Below are 20,813 nucleotides of genomic sequence, written 5' to 3' on the forward strand. Positions count from 1 at the left end.
CCCTCCTCCCCCAGCCTGATGGAGTTTATTGTAAGTGGGACAGGGAACCATCGAAGGTTTTAAGTGGGGGGTGGGCTCTGACTGCACTTTAAGAGATAGATCCCCGTAGCATTTGGCCTTTGCAGTTCACACCCCTTCCTTCCCACCCACTTCCCATGAAGTGCCTCCCGTGTGCTGGGTTCTGGGAACGGAGCAGTGGGCAAGACAGGTCTGGCTCCCCGTTGGCCCCGGAGGAGACTGTTAGCATAGTAAACAAACGCAACACACGAGGATGACATCCCCGGGCTCCCCGCGAGCGGCGTGTGTCTATTTCTTCAGCTTTACTGGGAGAGGTTTGATGTACAGTGTGTAAGTTTTAGATGTGCAACTCAGTGATTTGATATGTGCCAGTGTTGTACCATGATTACCACAGTGAGGTTAACACATCCATTACTTCACGTACTTGTGTGTGTCTGTGTGTCTGTGTACAATGGGAACATTTAAGATCTACTCACGCCCGGTGTGGCTCAGTCTGGTAAGCGTCCAACTCTGGATTTCAGCTCAGGTCATGAGCCCATGGTCGTGGGTTCTGAGCCCCTGACTTGGCTGTGCACTGACAGCGCAGAGCCTACTTGGGATTCTCTCTCCCTCTCTCTGCCCCTCCCCTACTCTCTCAAAACAAATAAAATTAAAAAAAAAAAGAAGAAGAGGGGTGTCTGGGTGGCTTAGTCGGTTAAGCGTCCGACTTTCACTTAGGTCATGATCTCGCGGTTCGCGGGTTCGAGCCCCGCGTCAGGCTCTGTGCTGACTGCCAGCTCAGAGCCTGGAGCCTGTTTCAGAGTCTGTATCTCCCTCTCTCTCTGACCCTGCTCACGCTGTCTCTCTCTCTCCTAGAAATAAATAAAAATGTTAAAAAAAAAAAAGAAGAAGAAGAAGATCTACTCTCTTAGCCATTTTCAAGTACATAATACAGTAGTGTTAACTATAGTCACCAGGCTGTACATTACAGCTCCTGGAAGTATCTGTACCCTTAGGCCAACATCCCCCCATTTCCTGCACCCCCAGCGCCTGAAAGCCACCATCCTACTCTGTTTCTAGTTTTCTATTTAAAAATTTTTTAATGTTTTATTTATTTCTGAGAGAGACTGATAGAGACAGCATGAGCAGGGGAGGGTCAGAGAGAGAGGGAGATACAGAATCTGAAACAGGCTCCAGGCTCTGAGCTGTCAGCACAGAGCCCGACGCGGGGCTGGAACCCACGAATCGTGAGATCATGACCTGAACCAAAGTTGGATGCTTAACCGACTGAGCCACCCAGGCGCCCCTCTAGTTTTCTATTTAAAAATGTTTTTTAGTGTTTATTGTTGAGAGAGAGCACAAGCAAAGGAGGAGCAGAGAGAGGGAGACACAGAATCCTAAGCAGCCTCCACGCTCCCAGCTGTCAGCACAGAGCCTGACACTGGGCTCGAACCCACAGATCATGACCTGAGCCAAAGTCAGACACTAAACTGACTGAGCCACCCAGGCGCCCCTTCTGTCTTTTGATAATAGCCATTCTGACAGGTGAGAGGTGGTATCTCATTGCGGTTTTGATTTGCATTTCCCTGCGGATGAGTGAGGCTGAGCACCTTTCAAATACCTGTTGGCCGAAGGTATGTCTTTCCCAGGAAACTGTTCTTCAGGTCCTTTGCTTTTTTTGCGCATGTCTGTTTTGGTGCGTCCATCTCAACGGGGCAATTCTGTCCTGCTTTGTCTGTGCCTCTGTGTTGTACCCGTGTCTGTGTATTCATGACGATATTCACTCATCTTTCTTTACGCCTGTCACGGTCAGCCTGCACACGCCTCTCTGAACCTCTGTGCCCACAGGACAGAACTCATATTCATTCTCACGGCTTGACAGAGACAAAACTCTTCAGAGATTGGGCTGGGGAGGGATTGGGCCATGGCCAGGAGTGATGGAAGTCCTGGGTGCATGTAAAGTTAACACATCACGCCTGAATGTTTTGAACCCAACAAGAATGAAAGCACTGAATAGCTGAACCCATGAGATGCAGCCAAAGCAGTTCTCAAAGGGAAATTTGTAGCTTCCGGTTGCATTTATTAGGGAATGAGGGAGACCCAAAACAAATAGCACATTAGCTTCAGATGAAGATAGAAAGAACAGAAGGGCCCTTGGAAACTGAGTTCCACTTTACAGATATGGAAACTGAGGCCAAGAAAGGGTAAGCTGCTCACCTAAGATCACAAACAAAGCAGTTTCCATAGAGCTGGGAGTTAGAGCAGTTTATTCCCTCCCCAGCCATTGTCCAAAGACTGTGGAGACTTTTGACATCACTCACTTTTTAATTCTATTTTTTTTTTAATGTTTTTTTATTTATTTCTAGGATAGAGAGAGAGAGAGAGAGAGAGAGACAGCGTGAGCAGGGGAGGGTCAGAGAGAGAGGGAGTCACAGACTGAAACAGGCTCCAGGCTCTGAGCTGGCAGTCAGCACAGAGCCCGACGCGGGGCTGGAACCCACGAACCGCGAGATCATGACCTAAGCGAAAGTCGGACGCTTAACCGACTAAGCCACCCAGGCGCCCCGTTTTTAATTCTATTTTTTAGAAATTATTTCACTTGGGGGTGTCTGGGAGGGCTCAGTCAGTAAACGTCTGACTCTTGATTTCAACTCAGGTCATGATCTCACAGTTGTGGAATTGACCCCTGCGTCAGGCTCTGTGATGAGTGTGGAGCCTACTTGGGACTCTCTCTCTCTCCTCACTCCTGCCTGCATGCTCTCTCTTGCTAGGAAAAAAAAAACAGAAATTGTTTCATTAAAAAAAAAAGTCTACAATATGTCATGAATTCAAGGCAAGTACTCTTTGTTCCCTCCATTGAAATTCCTGATTCCTCAAATTTATTGCAAAGAGTATCTCTTGCTTAAAGAGCTGTCCCTGCCCATCCCCCGCCCCCAGAATGGAGCCTTGCAAACTTGACCCTTGATTCCTGGATTGGGGAAAGTGAGGATTCAGCCCCAGAGACTCTGGGGTACCCACCCCCCAAAAGCAGCAATCAGGGGGATGAAAAACCAGGTAGAAGAAGGCAGAGAAGGGGGCAGGCAGCTCCCCTGCGGGGCTCCCTGTGCCAGGAAGCAATTTTGCAATCCTGACCACTCCCTTCCCCCTGCGTGGATCGGGTCCAGACACTAACGGGAACCAGATGTGCGTGAGGACTTCCCTGTGGTGGGCGGTCCTGCCCCCAGTCCAGCAGGTATAAGGCTCCCCACCAGGCTAAGCGAACCCAGATGGAAATGAGAGAGGCCATCATGTCTTCTTGGAGGCCAGCGCGAAAGCTCAGGTGAGTCCACCCCTGCCCATGGGGAGCAGAACTGGATACTAGAAAGTTCCATCCAGCACAGAAGCCACAGCGCGAGATGTAGACGCACAGGTTGGAACAGATTCTTTTTTTTTTTTTAATGTTTTATTTATTTCTAGGAGAGAGAGAGAGAGAGAGACAGCGTGAGCAGAGGAGGGTCAGAGAGAGAGGGAGTCACAGACTGAAACAGGCTCCAGGCTCTGAGCTGGCAGTCAGCACAGAGCCCGATGCGGGGGGCTCGAACCCACGAACCGCGAGATCATGACCTAAGCGAAAGTCAGACGCTTAACCGACTAAGCCACCCAGGCGCCCCAGGCTGGAACAGATTCTAACTGCGGACAGACTCACTCTCACACACTCACTAGAGCGTCCCAGGTGCTCTGAGGCCCAGACAGAGAGTTGGGGACCCATCGACGCCTCCCGAGCAGCACCCTATCAGAGGCCCGCTGGAGGGACCGGAGCAGCAGGAGCCCCTCCCTTGAAGGATTATGGCGCCGCCTATAAACCACCCCACCCCAAGGCCAAATGCCTGCTCCTATCTACACAGAGCAGATGCACCTTCCGTGTTCAGAGTTCCCTTTGGAGCCCTGGGTAGCCCTCGAGCAAGCCTAACCTTGTTTGACCAGGACTGGACAGAAAGAGGAGGATCCCCCAGAGGGGAAAACTTGGGAAAGTCAGAGAAAGCTTCATGGAAAGGGGAGCATCGGAGCTGGGGCTTTGCAGGACACGTAGGAGTTCGCTGCCTCTGCCTTCAAAATAGGGAGCCGGGGAGATAAGAAATGACCCAGAAAACAAGCGAGAGCAGAAGGAATTAGCAAATTTGACTAAATAATGAACAACCTGTTGGGGTTAGGCTGGCAATGGGGAGGGGTGACATTTATGGGTCAGACTGGCAAACGCAGTTTTCAGAGAGTTAGAATTCTACCTACCTCTGGCAGCTGTGGGCGGGGGGGGGGGGGGCGCAGCCAGGAGAGGAGCAGGCCGTGACTGCACTGGTCCTGGGGACCAATGAGGTGGCCCGGTCCCTGGGGATGCAGAACTAGGCGGCTGATTCCAGGGACGTTTTCACCAAGCTGGGTGTATCTTCTGTCGTTGTCTGCAGCCCCAGAGGCCCAAGCTCTCGGCTTTCTAGAACGCTCTTCCTGCTGCTGCTGTCTATGGCCTCAGCCCACGAGGTCACCCCCAAACCCGCCGCCTGCTTGGTGTCCCATTCCGTCAACGGCAGCTCTGTCTCCTGCCACCCCCCCGCCCAAATCCCCCACCGCTTCCCGGCCGACACGGTCTACCTGGTGGTGGAGTTTTTCAACCTCACGCGGCTGCGCGAGGACACCCTCCGGGGCCTCACTCGCCTCCAGGAACTGCACCTCTCCACCAACCGGCTGGAGAGCCTCCCGCCCAAGTTTCTGGTGCCCGCGCCGCAGCTGGAGGTGCTGGACCTGACCCGCAACGCCCTGAGCCGCCTGCCCCCCGGCCTCTTCGGGGCCTTGGCCGCTCTCCACACCCTGGTGCTGAAGGAAAACCGGCTGGAGGGCCTGGAGCCGTCGTGGCTGCGGGGTCTGAAAGCCCTACGGCATCTGGACCTCTCGGAAAACCACCTCCAGACCCTGCCCCCGGGGCTCTTAGCCAACGTCACCTCCCTGCGCGTCCTTGACCTCAGCAGTAACCAGCTGAAGGCTTTGCCCCCAGACCTCCTGAAAGGCCCCCTGCAGCTCGAAAGGCTGCATCTGGAAGGCAACAGACTGCAGGTGCTGGGGGAGGCGCTCCTGGCGCCCCAGCCGGACCTTCGCTACCTCTTCCTGAATGACAATGAGCTGGCCACCGTGGAGGCCGGCGCCTTCCGGCCGCTGCGGCAGCTGGACATGCTGGACCTCTCCAGCAACCTGCTCACCGGCGTGCCCAAGGGGCTCTGGACTTCCCTGGGGCGGCCCACCCGGGACATGAAGGACGGCTTCGACATCTCTGGAAACCCCTGGATCTGTGACCGGGACCTGGAAGACCTCTGTGGGTGGCTTGAGGCCAACAGACACAAGATGTTCTCTCAGAATGAAACGCGCTGCGCTGGGCCTGAAGCCTTGAAGGGCCAGATGCTTCTGGCAGCGGCCGGGTCCCACTGAGCCTGGGGCCGGGCTGGGGACACAGGGCTGGGAGCACACTGCCCGCTACTTGGCAAGAGAACTCACCTTCAGCTTTCCGGAGCTGGCGGATGGGCCCACCTGGGCCCAGCTTCCCCAGACACCTTGGGCTCTCTGGGCTCCCTGTACCCTCTTCCGAGAACTCCTTTCCCTGTTTTCCAGATCTCTTGGTCTCCAGGCGCCACAGCCTGCTCGGCCTCCCTCTGGCTCAGCCCTGGCCGCGCTGGGGTTGTCTGTGTCTAGCTCTGTCTCCCCCGCTTTGAGGGCCTCTCTGGATGCAGGACCTGGGGCTGGGTTGCCTTGTAGCCAGCGTCACCCAGTTTGGGGCCAGAGCCGAGGGGTTAATAAATAACTGTGGAAAGGAACTGGGTGAACTGGAAGTCACTGTGCCCCAAGCATCCCCTAAGTCGACTTCCTAGGTCTCCAGAAGGAAGGAGGAGGGTAAGGGATTGCAGCTGGGATCTGAGAGCTTGTGGCTCCTCCTCTCCCCTCCCCCTCAATTCAAGACTTAACTGCAAATAAAACCCTGACCGTTGCCCGGAGTGTCATTTTACTGGTGGATTCCTGCCACAGCTTGTGTCCTGGGGAAGGTTTAAATTAAACCAGATTGCTTCAGGTCTCCAGAGGGAGAGCCGCCCAGGGCAGGCTGCTTTGAGCCGCCTGCTGACCCAGTGCTGGGCATGCTGGAGCCCGGGTCGGATTTGGGGGACCCCTGGGTGTTTGGGGGGCATGCCCAGTGTTTTCAGCTCCCAGGAAGGATGGTCCCTGGCGGTCATTCCGGGCCTGATAATGACAGCCAGAGAGGGGCCTGGAGTCTGGCAGAGAGGGGTTTGAATTGGATCCCTCAGTTTGCTCATCTGTAAAATGGAGATCCAAGGGAATGGGCCGGCCTGAATCCTGGCTGAGTTCAAGGGCAGATTTTTCGAAATAAAAACACCCTGAAGACTTGCTCAAGGTCACTGTTTGGTGAGGTGGTGGGGGCCGTGATCATCCTCCACTGTCTTCGCGGCAACGGCAGGGTGACAGGTGGCCAAACCTGGCCAACAGAAGTCCAATACGGGGACATCCAGCGTCCCCAAGTTACTATGACAACAGCCGCGCCGGGACCCCAGCCGGGACCCCAGAGAAGGCCGGGGAGGCGGGGAGGTGGTGTGGGTGAGCTGGAGCCCCGCCCCCGGGGCACGCCTCCGCACGGCCTCTCCCCATTGGCCAGTACCTAAGGCCCCGCCCCCGAGAGAGGCTATAAGGCGGGCGGGGCGCGCGGTGGGCGGAGCCTGGGGCGGGAGTCTGGGGTGGGCAGCGACTCTCGGGGGGCTGTGGCTGCGCACGCCCGGGTGAGTGCGGAGTGGGGGGCGTCCCGGAGAGCCCCGCAGGGTAGGGGCTCCTGATCGGGCGGGCCGGAGAGGATCCAGCGGCGTGAGAGGGGAGGGGGGTGAAGGGCTGGAGCAGGTGGCAGAGACCCTTGGCCCAGTTGGCTAAAGTTCAGGACCCACTTGGGCTGCGACCAGGGCTCTGAAGGCACAGCGTGGGGAGAAGGGAAGAACTTCGAGCGGGGAGTCCCGGGTCGAACTCCCCACTCTGAGCCTGCTTAGATGTGTGGTCGTGGAAAGAGCATGGACCTCACCTCTGGGTGCCTCAGTTTCCCTGTCAGACTGTAGGCTTATTGGGAAGGTTTATTCCGAAGCTACGACCTGCAGGGGGCTGCTTGTGCAGTTCTGTTGGGGGGTGATGGTGGGGATGTGTTGGGGGGTGCCCAGGGGCAAGAGGGACCTCTTCTCCTTTGCAGAAGAGGAAAGAGCTCAGAGAGGTGAAGGCACTTGCCCAAAGTCACACAGCAGGTAATGGCAGGATTTGAACCCAAGTCTTTCTGTTTCCAGAGCCCATGCTTTGAACCCCTACAATGTCCCCACCTTGCCGGAGGCCCTCCGTGCGCACCCAGTGTGTGGAGAGCCCCATGCATGCACTGTCCATGTCCCTCATGAGCTGTGAGGTTGGGTACGATCATAACTCTGTTTTGAGGAAACTGATGCTCAAAGAGGGAACCACACTTGGCCACGGGCAGGGGGTGTGTGGAAGCCCCTCTCACCCGGCCCTGCCCCTCAGGATGTCTGCAGCCGGCATGTCAGAAGATGAGACTGCTCAGCCCCCCAGAACCAGCCTGTGGGATCAGGACAGGCAGGTGAGGGGCTGCCCCGCCCACGGAGCAGGGGCACAGGGAGAGGGGGGCCGTCCCACCTGGGACAGTGTCAGACCGGGGACTCCCTCCCATGCTTATCCTTGCTGGACCTTGTGTGTGTGTGTGCGGGGGTGGACGGCACATCTTACCCATTTCCCAGACGGCCGCAGGGACGCCCGGGGCGGGGAGCATGTCTGCAGCCACACCCGCTCCCCTCCCCCACCTCGGGGTCCCTGCCTGTCTCCGTCTCTGTGCCCACCGTCTGGGCACTCTCAACAGCAGATGCACAAATGACAGAGATCACAGCACACGCTCTGCTCCGGTCCCCGTTCCAAGCACTCCACGCACGCTGGCTCCTTGACTCTCCCAGCTCTAGAAACCCATTTTACAGATGGGGAGGCTGAAGCCCCAAGTTAAGTGTGCAGTCCCCCGGCCCCCTCCTTCGCTCCTGGTCCCCAGCCCAGAGAAGGGCAGCAGACGGAGGGCCGGCTCAGCTGCCCACACCCCCTGGGGCCCCTCTGAGGCCACCTCTCCCCGCAGAACGTGGTGCAGCGCGTGGTGGCTCTGCCCCTGGTCAGGACCACGTGCACTGCGGTCTCGGAGGCTTACAGTGCCGCCAAGGACAGGCACCCGCTGCTGGGCTCCGCCTGCCGCCTGGCCGAGCACTGCGTATGTGGCCTGACCGCCTGCGCCCTGGACCGCGCCCAGCCGCTGCTCAGTCACCTGCAGCCCCAGCGTGAGTCCCCCGCGTCCCCGCGTCCTGAGGTTCCATGTCCCGGACCTCCGCCCTCAGCTGTCTGCTGGGGCGCCCTCGTCTGTGTCCCCATGTCCTCCCACGGTTGGTGGCCTGACCTACCTGCGCCCACCTCTCCCTGGACTCCTGTGATGAGCAGAGGGGTCCAACCTGACGGGGGGCCGGGGACACAGACCCTTGGCCTCCATCTGACCAAGGAAGGGGGTCACCTCAGGGTCTCAGCTCAAGGCTCGCCCCTCCTCCTCCTCAGCTGGTGTGCGTGACCTTGAGCCTGCCCGCTGGGGCGTCTGAGCCGGCCACGGGCGAGGAGTCACCTTGGTGCTGGCAGCAGCCGGGCGGCAGAGCTGAGGCCGAGAGGGCAGTGGAGGTGGGGCCCGGCCTGGTGGCCCACCCACAGCCTCAGGGTCCCCCCCGCCCCTCCCAGGGTGGCCCAGGCCTCTCCCCGAGTCTCTCTCCCTCACTCCCCGCCTCCCTCCCCCCAGTGGCCACCGTGAACAGCCTCGCCTGCAGGGGCCTGGACAAGCTGGAGGAGAAGTTGCCGTTTCTCCAGCAACCTCCAGAGATGGTACCGCGGGGACCCAGAGGGGGCTCGGGGTGGGAGGGAGCGAGGCGTCGTCCTCTGGGACCCGCCCGGACGCCTGCATCAGCCAGACCGGGGCTGAGTGCCGTTTGGGCCCAACTCCGAAAACGCCAGCCAGATTCATATAATCAGCACCCGAGTTTACTGAGCACTTACCATGTGCTCAGTAACCTTGGTGGGTGCTGGTAGCCCCTTCAAGGACCCTGTGAGGGAGAACTTTCCCTTTCCTCCGTGTTATAGAGGGGAAGTTGAGGCCCAGCGCCAGGAAGGGCCAGGGACCCTGGACACCCAGCCCCAAGGAGCTGGGGGAAGGGAAGGGAGCCAATGCCTGGAAAGGGACCCCTCCCATCAGGTGGTGACCTCGGCCAAGGACACGGTGGCCAGCAGCATGACGGGCGTGGTGGGCCTGGCCCGGCAGAGCCGCCGCTGGAGCGTGGACCTGAAGCGCTCCGTGAGCCACGCCGTGGATGTCGTGCTGGGCAAGTCCGAGGAGCTGGTGGACCACTTCCTGCCCATGACTGAGGACGAGCTCGGTGAGGCCGGCCCGCCCACTGCCCCCCCCTCCCCCCCCATCCCCAGAGGTTCCCCATCAGAGAGGCCCCGGACTTGCCCAGGGCCACACAGCAGTTCAACAGGAAACACACAGGAGCTAGAGCCCAGGCCTGAGCGCCCCTGCACTCCCACCGCCCCCTGACCACGCAGACCCTAAGGCTGCACGGGGCTTACAGACTCGACGGCCACGGTCTCAAACTGGTGGCCCTCTTGATTGTAATACAGGCCTAGGCAATGCCTTTAAAATGCTTTAATTCATCGTGTGCATTTTACAATCGGATCTCACCCTGCGGATCCTGATCTGTGGCTGGTCCTCAAAACCTAAGCACTTGGGCTGAACGGCACCTGCCCCCTTATACGGTTCCCTCACACCCACCATTCTCACAGGGCACCTGGCGGGCCCGTCAGGGGAGCATGTGACTCTTGATCTTGAGTTTGCAAGTTGGAGCCACACCTCGGGGGTAGAGATTACGTAACACAATAAAATCTTTAAAAAGCAAAACAAGGAGCGCCTGGGGGGCTCAGTCAGTTAAGCGTCCAACTTCAGCTCAGGTCATGATCTCACGGTTTGTGGGTTTGAGCCCCGCACTGGGCTCTGTGCTGACAGCTCAGGGCCTGGAGCCTGTTTCAGATTCTGTGTCTCCCTCTCTCTGCCCCGCCCCCACGCGTGCTCTGTCTCTCTCTGTCTCAAAAATTAAAAAAAAAAAAAAAAGGCAAAACAAAAAAACCACCATTCTCCAATTTTTGGCATCTTGTTTTTGACCCCGGAGATGATCTGACTTCTCAACCCCCTCCTTACGGGGACTAGAAGAACATGTCGAGGCACTCCCTCCTCTGCAGAAAGGCTCTGGGGCATTTATGAAGCACCTACTGTGTGCCAAGCACTTGTAGTATACCCTCTCTTTTAAGGATTTTTTAGTTTATTTTGAGAGAGAGGGAGGGAGGGAGGATGGGGGAGGGGCAGAGAGACCGAGAAAGAGACTCCCAAGCAGGGTTCTCACCATCAGCACAGAGCTGGATGTGGGAATCGAACTCACAAACCGTGAGCTCATGACCTGAGCCAGTCAAGAGTCGGCCGCTTCTGCAAACTGAGCCACGCAGCGCCCCCTGTAGTATATTCTGAGCAGACCATCTCATAGAAGGGCTGGAATCCCAGGTCTGCCTCTTGCACGCAGTGGGGCTTCATCGCCCTTTGCCTCAGTGTTCCCCATCTGTAAATGGGGTTAATAATAGTGCTACGTCTTAGGGTTTGGGGAAGGTTAAATGGGTTGCTGTTAGCAAAGGAAAACTATATATTTGGGAGCCCGTGGGCTCGTCCACGCGGGCGTGGAGGCGCCGCCACGCTGACCCCTCCCCCGTCCCGCCCCCCAGCGGCCCTGGCAGCCGAGGCTGAGGGCCCGGAAGTGGGCTCCGTGGAGGAGCAGAGGAGGCAACAGGGCTACTTCGTGCGCCTGGGCTCCCTGTCAGCGCGGCTCCGCCACCTGGCGTATGAACACTCTCTGGGGAAACTGAGGCAGAAGAAACACCACGCCCAGGACACGCTGGCGCAGCTGCAGGAGACACTGGAGCTGGTGAGATCCGTCTGTCCGCTGCCGCCGCGCCATGCGGGCCAGTAAGCGAGGGCTGCTCCGAAGCGGGAGGCAGAGCGGGCCTCGGCCGCCTCCAGCCCCGGGTGCTCAAGGCTGGGCCAGAGAGGCGACACGGGGCTGGGGAGGCTCGGGGGGTCCAGGTTCAGCCTGGGGACACCGGCAGGGGCTGCGGGGGAGCAGAGGAAGTAGGCGCTGGAATTTATAGGCAAAGTACTTCGGAAAGAAGACCAGGAACCCCTCCCCTTGTTTGCCTGCCTCCAATCCTGATCCACCCCAGCTCTTAGGTTCTAGCCTCTTCCCTCACTGTCTGTCCCTCCCTGCCCCTAGGGAACACGGGAGCTCCCACTTTTTTTTTTTTTTTTTTTTAAATTTAATTTGAGAGAGAGAGAGAGAGCATGAGCAGGGGAGAATCCCAAGCAGGCTCCGCACGGTCAGCACAGAGCCCCATGCAGGGCTCGAACTCACAGACCAGATCATGACCTGAGCCCGAGTCAGAGCTTAACCTACTGAGCCCCCCAGGCGCCCCACGGGAGCTCCCGCTTGACTGAGCTTGACAAGTTCACAGCCCCCAACCCTCCCCTGCGTTCTTCTAGGGGGTCAGGAGCAGCCCTCGGCTCCCCGCTTCTCTGCACCCACAACGGGCACATCAGCCAGGGTGCCAGCTCCGCCCACAGCTCCCCTTCCTCACCCCCAGGTCCAGCCCCCCAAACTGCCCCTGGTCCCCCCAGCTCCATCCGGGACCCCAGGCTGCCCTCCCCAGAGCGGCCACCAGAGGACGCCGCTGAGCACCCGAGTCGGTTTCTATCCCTGAGCACAATGTCCTCAAGGTCAGGGGTCAGAATGTCCTTCCTTTTTAAGGCTGAATAATATTCCAGGGGACAGACGGGCCACAGTTTCTCTTTGTCCTCCAACACCTGTCCCGTCCTGGGCACCGAAGGTACAGTGGCCCCTCAGGACGCTCATAACGCAGAAGGTCAGGATGGAAAACATATCAGGCGCCGTGGAATCTTCCCAGCCAGAGGCAAGAAGGGAAGACTTCCTGGAGAGGGAGACGTCCACCCTGAAAACCTGGAATGAGCCAGGCAGGGGTGTGGGGTGGGCGAGGCGTGTACCTAGCCGGCCGACCAGCATGGCGGAAGGGAGTCTGAGCGTCCGGGGAGCCAGGGGTCGCGGGGCCGGCCCGGAGCAGAGGGGAGGATGCGCAGGCTGGATCGGCGGGTGGGGAGGGTTCAGAGAAGACGGTGTTCTCTACGTGTTTATCGAGACCAGATCCCGGCCCCGAGCCCCCAAACTACCACCGGTCCCTGTCCCCTCAGATCAACCTCATGCAGTGCGGGGCCACGCCCACTGCCCCCGCGCGCCCGGGGAAGGTGCACCAGCTTTGGGAGGATTGGAGCCAGCGCTCCCCAGAAAACGGCCGGCGCCGGAGCCAGGTAGGGTGGCGGCGAGGGGGTGCGCGGGGGCGCGCGGGGGCGTGAGGGTCCTGCTGGATCTCTCCAGGGGCGGGGGCGGGGGCGCGCTCCAGCGGTCCCCACCCAAGTGCTGACGTCCGCTGTCTGCAGTGTCCGTGGCGACGCCGGCAGGGAGGTGGCACAGGTCTACGGGGCGCCCTGTGGGGGAAACTGAGGCAGGGCGCCGGTCCTGGTGGGCGCCCATCCGGGACGCTGAGGCCCCTCCCCTCCCCCCGCAGGCAGAGCTGGAGACGCTCGTCCTGTCCCGGAGTCTGATGCGGGAGCTGCGGAGCACAGTGGACGCGCTGGAGACCAGTGTGCGGGGCCTGCCCCCCAGCGCGCAGGAGAAGGTGGCCGAGGTGCGGCGCAGCGTGGACGCCCTGCAGTCCGCGTTCGCCGACGCCCGCCGCTTCGGGGATGTGCCGGCGGCCGCCCTGGCCGAGGGCCGGGGCAGCGTGGCCCGGGCCCACGCCTGTGTAGACGAGCTGCTGGAGCTGGTGGTGCAGGCGGTGCCGCTGCCCTGGCTGGTGGGGCCCTTCGCACCCATCCTGGTGGAGCGGCCCGCGCCCCCGCCCGACCTGGAGACTCTGGTGGACGAGGTCGTGGGGGGCCCCGACCCCCGCTGGGCTCACCTGGACTGGCCGGCCCAGCAGAGAGCCTGGGAGGCCCAGCACGGGGACGGGCCAGCCCTCCCAGGCGACATTTCCAAGGAGGAACCCACGCCCCCCAGCCGCCCCAAGCACACCCTGATGCCGGAGCTGGACTTCTGACCGGATGGGGCCATGCGGCGGCCCAGGCGGCCTGCGGGAGGTCGCCCCGCCCCCCGGGGTCCCTGCTGCCCCCTAGCGGCCCTGCATATGCACTGACAGGCTGCAAGGGGAAGGTCGCCCTGCCTCTGACGTCCCTGCTGCCCCCTAGTGGCCAAGCGTTTGAACTAACAGACAGCGCGGTGGCCTTGCCCAGGAGCGGGGGGCCTAATTCAGAATCCCAGACCAGCTTCACTGATCTCAGACGCTCCCCACTCTTTCCCTTGGACATATGGGGACTGAAACCCAATTCAGGTCCCACTGGCCCCAAGCTGGGTTCCTCTGCCCGTAGCCCCGATCCCTGTACCCCGAGAAAAGCAGATCAAAAATCTGCGGATCAGATCAGAAACACGGTTTATCCAATGGCTGTTTGGGGTTTCGAAGAGTCGGCGCCCTCCCTCCACCCCCCTGCTTGTACAGCCTGGAGTGAGAGGTCCCTGAGGAGGTGCAGCTGCATCAGATCCACGTGGTTTGCCCTTCGGGGTCCTCGCTCCAGAATAAAGGTGCTTCGTGTTGTCGAAAGGCCCGTGGCCTCTGTTCAGGCCGGGGTGGCTGTTGGTTCCAGAGTTGCGGGGGCCTCGGGGGGGTGTGACCTGTGCTGGCCAGGACAGGCCAACCGTGGTAGGGGAAGGGCCATGGGCCAGTCTCTTGGGAGCCCTCCGTCCTTTGCCCGAATTCACAGCTGCCCCCGACACTCCCCTGTGGCTGCGTGGGGTGTGAGGAAAGCGCAGTCTGATGTGGTGAGGTCAGGGTGGCCCCTGGCCTCCCTAGGACCAGGCCCAGGGGCGGTTCTGGGAGCCTGGGCTACTCCCACCAGCCAGATTCACTTCCCAGCTCCTGTGCAGGAACCTCTATGGCTCCCAGTCACCCTCAGACCAAACCTCCAAACTCCTGGCCCTGGCACTGGAGAACTGGGGTCATCCCGGGACCCTCCACAGTCATTGCCGCCTCCCCCTGAATCGTGCGGACTTCCCCGCCTTGGGGACTTTGCCCACCCTGTACCTGGAATGCCCGCCCACCCATCTCCCGGACATGTTCACCTTCTAGCCTCAGCTCCAATGCCGCCTCCTCCAGGAAGCTCTCCCTCCCTCCACCCCAGTAGGATAGCTCTGACACTCCACAGTTCACCTTCTTGGGACTCCAAGCCCCTTCTGCCTGGACTTACAGCCCCAGGCAACCTTGCCTTCTCTTCCCCCGACGAGGCTGGGGGCCCCTGGAGGGCCAGGCTTGGTGCGGATGGGCAGGGTGGCACGCAGGATGGGCGTTTTGGCAGAGGGGAGGGCTCAGGCGGAGGCAGGGCAGTGGGGGAATCCATCTGACAAGAGCAGAGTGGGGAGAGAAAGATAATGGGTCGAGGTAAGTCTTGGAACAGAGCGGAGCCGTAGATAAGGCCCTGGGGTTGAGTCTCAGCCTTGCCTGTAACTGGGTGGCCAAGCTCTTTCCCTCCTCTGAGCCAGTTTTCTCCTCCGTGAAATGGGTGTGAAAGTAGTGAGTAGCTGCCGCTTCGCTGAATCCAGCAACACCTGCTGAGCACGCGTGCCTGGCAGGGAGCAAACCGGGTACGAATCCTGCCCTCTGGGACCTTACAATACAGTGGGAGAGGCAGACAATACACGAGAAAAAGACGGAAATTATGTTTTGGTTTTAGTAGGTGATGAAAAACGTAACAGGAGTGAGGAATGGGGAGTGTGTGAGGGTAGGAAGAGGGGTGTATTTTTTTTAATAGCGGAAGAGGGTCCAAGAAGACCTCTCGGAGGAGGTGACATATAAGCAAAGACTGAGGAGCGTTCCAGGTAGGAGGCACTGCCTGTGCAAAGGTCCTGGGGCAGCGTCAGGTCTAGTGTGTTGGAGGGACAGTGAGGAGGCCCGTGTCTTTGGAGCAGAGTGAGTCAAGGGGAGAAAGGGAAGAGGGGAGGCCAGAGAGGCGATGGGGGCCCGCGGCGGGGGGAGGACTAAGGATTTCCCCCAGGGAGGTGAGAGGCCTGGAGGGCTGAGGGCAGAGGGGGGCGGGGCCTGACTCTGGTGTTTGGGATCACTTTTATTGTCTTTGCTGTGGCCGTCGCTGTGCCCCGTGGGAAGGGGAGTGGCACACCCGGGGTGTCCCTCCCCCCGCCACCTTTGGGAAGGGCTGGCGGGATGAAGCGGGGAGACATCCCCGTTTTGCTCCCCAACTGTTTGGCAAGCACACTGCCTGCCCCGAGGAGATGACCTGGCGGAACCATCTCGCCTCCCAGCTCAGTGGCCATAACCACCCGCTGGGTGTCCCCCACCTCCACCCGCACGCCGCCGCTGGGGCCCCTGTCCCGGGCGCGCGGGCAGCCAGGAGTCTCATCTCGGGGACGGCGGTCGCTCCTCTGCTAGCCCGCACCCCTACCCACAGAAGCCCCCTCTGTACACAGGCTCTGGGTCTGGGTTTGAATCCTGTCTCTGCCACTTCCCGGCACAGGATGCCTCCTCCAGGAAGCCACCCTGGGTTGTCCCAAGTCCCCCCAGCCTGCATCTCACTCCTAGGATCCCCTTGCTCTTTCAGCACCCTGTGTTCATCTGCATTTTGGCCCTAATTTGCCAAGGGAAGTCCCTCCTGGAGAGACACATCCCCTTGCTGCTCCTCTCTCTCTGCCTGGATAGTGATAAGCTAATGTCTGGGGGGTAACCAGGCACTGGGGTAAACAGGTCACGTGCTTGACCACACTTCACACTCGGAACTGTCCTGAGTTGGCCCATCAGGCCAAACATTTCTTAAAGGCCAATTGGGAGCAAAACAGCCCTGAGGGAGGGGAGGGAGGGAGGTGTGCGCTGCGGGAAAGGGCTCTCCAGGTATTGAGAACAGCATGTGCAAAGGTCCCAGGGCAGCACGATGCCTGGCGTGTTGGAGGAACTGTGAGGAGTCCCGTGTGGCTGGAGCAGAGTGAGCAAAGGGGGAGGGGAGAGCTGGAGGAGGGGAGGGCAGGGAGAAAGCAGGGCCTTGTGGGTCCCGGTGAGGGGTCTGGAAGGGGAAACTGAGGCCCGTGGAGGGTAACGGACCAAGGAGTCCCGGCAGAGCAGAGCTCTGAACGTACTTCGTGGATGGAACCCGGAGCCGAGACAGCATGTGGGGCAGTGCCTTGGGGGCGTGGGACGGTCCGCAAACCCCTCGGCCTTGGCAGGGGTGCGTGCCGTGGGCAGAGGAGAGCAGGGGAAAGGCGCTGGGCCCGGGGCCACGCTGGGCTGGGCGGGCTGCACGTGACCGCCCCCCCCCCCCCCCCCCCCCGCTGGCAGCCTGCCTCTGTCGGCCGGGCTGCGCCTGCCCCAGACCCTATAAGGCCTGGAAGCCGAGAGCAGAGCCAGCCACCAGCTGCTCCGCCTGTGGCTCCGAGGGACCCTCAGGCACCCCAGGTGAGCAACTGGGGCCAGAGCCAGGCTGGGCCGGAGGGGTGTGGCCGGGGCGGGGGGCGGGGGGCGGGAGGCCCGGGAGCCCCCTGGTCACACACCCTCTCTGCCCCCTTCCAGCTGCTCAGAGTATCACTATGTCTGCTCAAGATGAAGGAGGCCGGGATCCTCCCAAACCCAAGGGCAAGGTGAGGGGAGACATGGGGGGGAGATCCCTGCCAGGGCCTGGGACCCCAGAACCTTGGGAAGGTGACCTTCACAGACTGGGCTCTGGAGGGCCTGGGAAGGGTGGGGTGGGAAGGCTCTGAGAGCCATGGTACCAACTGTCCCCTCCTGTCCCAAGCTGAAGGGTGGGGGGAGTGGGGTGCGCGAGCAGCCCTCAGCTCCTTCCCCACCTTGTGACCTTGAGCCAGTCACGTCCCCTCGCTGGGCCTCAGTTTCCCCATCTGTGAAATGGGGGGCCGTGGAAGGAAAAGGCCTTTGGAGACCCAGAGGGTGACCTTTTCCTCTGTCTACGGGGCCGGGCTGACTCTGCCCATTGCCCAGGCAAGGAAACTGAGACTCGGGAGGATCCAGGAACCCAGTGCTGCCCCCCAGTCCCTGGCCCAGCTAACGCTTCCCCCCTGCCCCATGTAGACCCTGGGAAGCTTCTTGGGGTCCCTGCCTGGCTTCAGTTCTGCCCGGAACCTGATAGCCGGTGCCCACAGTTCCGCCAAAGAGGCCCGGCCGGTCGCGGACCCTGCAGGTGCATCTGTGCAGCCCCCGGCTCAGGGTGAGTGGACAGCTCTGGGTGGGGGGGGCCTCTGGGGGGGACCCAGGAATAAATACCCGAGCAGGGACTTCTGGTCATTGTGGGCGGGGGGTTCATATGTGTCCAGGATCATCTCAGCAAGCACTGCAGGCTGGCATGCCCACGTGGCACCAGGGGGGAAACTGAGGCATGAATAGGGCAGGTGAGTGGCCCAAAGCAGCATAAGCGGCAACAGCGAGGGTGTGAACACGGCCTGTCTCCCTGCGATGGCCCCTCCCCTGCCTCCCACCCCATTTCTGATGCTCCGCGGACGAGGACTGGGTGCTGCCCGGGTCCGAGTCACTGAAGGTTTCCAACCTGGTTCCCAGCAAGGGGCGCTGGCTTCCTGGGGTCACATAGCCTCGGCAGGGGGGAGGGGGGCGGGGGGCTCCCCGTCCTCCATTTGCGCGGCAGGCTGACGACGGGGAGTGCGGGCCTGGACGCGCACTTGCTCCGGGCCCCGCGCCCCGGGCAGCTGACTCCTGCCCCACATACCCAGGCCAGCCGGGCAGCTGCGGCTGGGGCGGGGCGGGGCGGGGCCGGAGTCCTCTCCCTGGGGCCCCCTGGGGGTGAGGGTCCAGCCCCCAGCACCCAGCCGTAGAAAACTCCAGAGAAGTCCTGCGCCAGGAGCCTGAACCGCCCCCCAGCAGGGCTCCGCCCCCGGGGCCCTTGCTGTCACCTCCTGCTGTCCCTGGCGGGGCGACTGGGACATTCCTGACCTTTCGGGCTGTGCCCATCAATTGCGCAACGGGCACCGGGGCGGTGGATGCCAGCCTACGGCCCTCGCCCTTCCTGGTGGCCTGACCAGCTCCTGTCCCCACAGCAGCCACCAGCCTGGAGCAGACGGCCAGCGGGGAGACATGGCTGCCGCCTCCAGATAAGGTGAGAGGGGCTGGTGCACCCGAGGCGACGGCCTCCGCCTCCTTCTGGTGGCGCTCCTGGGCTTCGGAGGGGGGTCCTGGGCCAAGGAGAGGGCAGACACCCCTGTGTGTCCTGCTGTGGGATCCAGGCACAGTCTCCCCTCTGAGCTTCTGTTTCCACAGCTGTGAAATGGGTGCAGTACTAGGTACTGCCTTCCTGGCCCCAAACACTGGCAACTCACTGCGTGTCAGGCTCAGGGCTAAGCGCCTTCTGTGTGCAGGTTCTTGGTTAACCTGCCCCGTGAGGAAGGGGGCGAGGGTGGCCCGCGCAACAGCCAAAGCACAGAGAAGCCAAGCCACTAGCTGAAGGTCACACAGCAAGGCGGGTGGTGAACCTGGGGAGTCGGAGGCTGAACAGTGGGTGCTTCCTGCGCCTTCCATCCTAGCTGAACGGGGGTCTCCCTGGCTCTCCTGTCCCTAAAGCCGGGCCAAACGGAGCGGCTGATGGGTGACGGCTGAGGGCCACACTCCGGTTAGGACTCCTGCACGGAGCCTAAGCCCCTATCCTGGAGTCTTTTTTGTTTCTTTAAAGCTTACTCATTTATTTTGAGAGAGAGCTAGAGCGAGAGCAGGGGAAAGGCAGAGAGAGGGACAGAGAGAGAATCCCAAGCAGGCTCCACACCGTCAGTGCAGAGCCCGATTCGGAGCTCGAACTCATGAACCCTGAAATCATGACCTGAGCCTAAGTGGGCCACTTAACCGACTGAGGCACCCAGGCGCCCCCCTTGGCCCCCGCCCTGGAGTCTGACTCTACTCCCCTCTGCCCTCAGCTCAGCAGGATCTGGAAGGGTGAGGAAGGCCGCTGGCCCTTCTGGCAGACCCGGGCAGCCAAGGCCACTCCCGGTCCCTCTTCCTCTCCGCCGGAGCACCTACTACCCACAAAGTGCTTCAGGCACCTTGACCCCCGTCCTCCATTAGTCAGTCACCGGGTTTCAGACATAAGATCAGAGGCGGGATGCGGCTTGACTCAGGTCACACAGCAGGGGCAGAGGAGGGGCCGAGAGCTGAGATTCGAACTCCGGTCTCTGCAGGCACAGAGCCCGAGTGTCTGGGGCGGCAGGTGGGCGGGGGGTAAGAATAACATTTCTGGGCTCCCCCTTCTCGATATTATGGCCATTTGCAGCCAGATCCTTCTCGGCTGGGGGGCGTCTGGGGCACGGGGAGGCGGGGAGGTGGAGGGGACCGCATGGCATCCCTGGGCCCTGCTCACTCGATGCCAGGGGCGCCCTCTCCCCGAGTCCCAGATGTCCGCAGACAGCACACAGGGTCCCCGGGGTGGGGGTGGGGTAGCGGCGCCCGGGAACCGTAGGATCGTGGCTGAAACCCTGCAGTGGCGACTCAGACCACCACCACCCTTGGTTAGTTTGGTGGGGCTGGAGAAACTGCCCCCTGGAAAGCCAAGCCTGATGAAAATCGTTGACGGTGTCTCAGGAGTCAGACCCAATCCCTGTCCCTGTTCTTTTGCAGAAGTTATCTCAAAGTCGATTCTCCTCTCTTACTTGAACTCAATTCATTTTTTAAAATGTTTATTTGTTTTTGAGAGAAAGACACACACACAAAGTGTGAGCAAGGGAGGAGCAGAGACAGAGGGAGACAGAATCCGAAGCAGCTCCAAGCTCTGAGCTGTGAGCATGGAGCCCGATGCAGGGGCTTGAACTCATGAACTAAGAGATCATGACCTGAGTTGAAGTCGGATGCTCACCTGACTGAGACACCCAAGCACCCTGAATACCTTCATTTAATGAGCAATCTGGTCTTCCCCCTGTAATGGGGAAACTAGGCTCAGAATCTGCCAGAAGAGAAGAGTAGGCAAGATGAACAAACTATGTCGTCCTATGCCTGCACAGAGCCCAAGGCCAGGGACTTTGGCAAAGTTTCAGGACGTGTGGGGACCGGCCATTGACAGTGGGGATCTATTGAATCAGGGGAGCCACTAGGCGCTATGACAGAGCTCGTGAAGCCCGGGCCCTGGAAGCTGTGGCTGGCAGACAGCATGAGAGCAAAGTATGTCCGGGGATAGGTGAGGGGCAGAGTCTTGGGTGACGGTCCCTCTCCCCATGGCGTGCGAGGGATCAGGCGGGCTGAAGTCTGGGGTGTGGAGTGCATCAGTTCTCCTCTTGATCACACATGTCCTTTCTTATCAGATGACCTCTGGGACAAAGGACCTGGTGTCCTCCAAGATGACTAAGACCAAAGATGCCGTCTCCACCGGGATGGCCAACGTGGTGGACACAGCTACGGGTGTGGTGCAGGGAGGCCTGGGCATGACCCGGTCTGCACTCACGGGTGCCAAGGAGACTGTGGCTAGTGGGGTCACAGGGGCAGTGAGCATGGCCAAGGGCACCGTCCAGACCGGCCTG

General features: G+C 60.5%; 2 protein-coding genes across 2 annotated transcripts; both read left to right on the forward strand.

Annotated features, from left to right (window-relative positions):
* The first annotated feature begins 3,284 nt into the window (after positions 1-3,284).
* On the forward strand, positions 3,285-6,008 carry LRG1 (leucine rich alpha-2-glycoprotein 1). The gene is made up of 2 exons (XM_039247549.1): positions 3,285-3,316; positions 4,437-6,008. The coding sequence occupies exons 1-2, from the start codon at positions 3,285-3,287 to the stop codon at positions 5,446-5,448; spliced, it is 1,044 nt and encodes a 347-aa protein (XP_039103480.1). The 3' UTR covers positions 5,449-6,008.
* A 1,283-nt stretch (positions 6,009-7,291) lies between these two features.
* Positions 7,292-13,896, forward strand: LOC120242096 (perilipin-5). Its single transcript, XM_039247612.1, has 8 exons — positions 7,292-7,304; positions 7,570-7,645; positions 8,183-8,378; positions 8,879-8,961; positions 9,329-9,509; positions 10,900-11,099; positions 12,434-12,550; positions 12,808-13,896. Exons 2-8 carry the CDS (start codon positions 7,571-7,573, stop codon positions 13,336-13,338), a joined length of 1,383 nt encoding a protein of 460 aa, XP_039103543.1. The 5' UTR covers positions 7,292-7,304; position 7,570; the 3' UTR covers positions 13,339-13,896.
* The last annotated feature ends 6,917 nt before the right edge of the window (positions 13,897-20,813 follow it).

Source organism: Hyaena hyaena, unplaced genomic scaffold (genome assembly GCF_003009895.1).
Source record: "Hyaena hyaena isolate Hyena2069 unplaced genomic scaffold, ASM300989v1 scaffold_296, whole genome shotgun sequence".
NCBI lineage: Eukaryota > Metazoa > Chordata > Mammalia > Carnivora > Hyaenidae > Hyaena > Hyaena hyaena.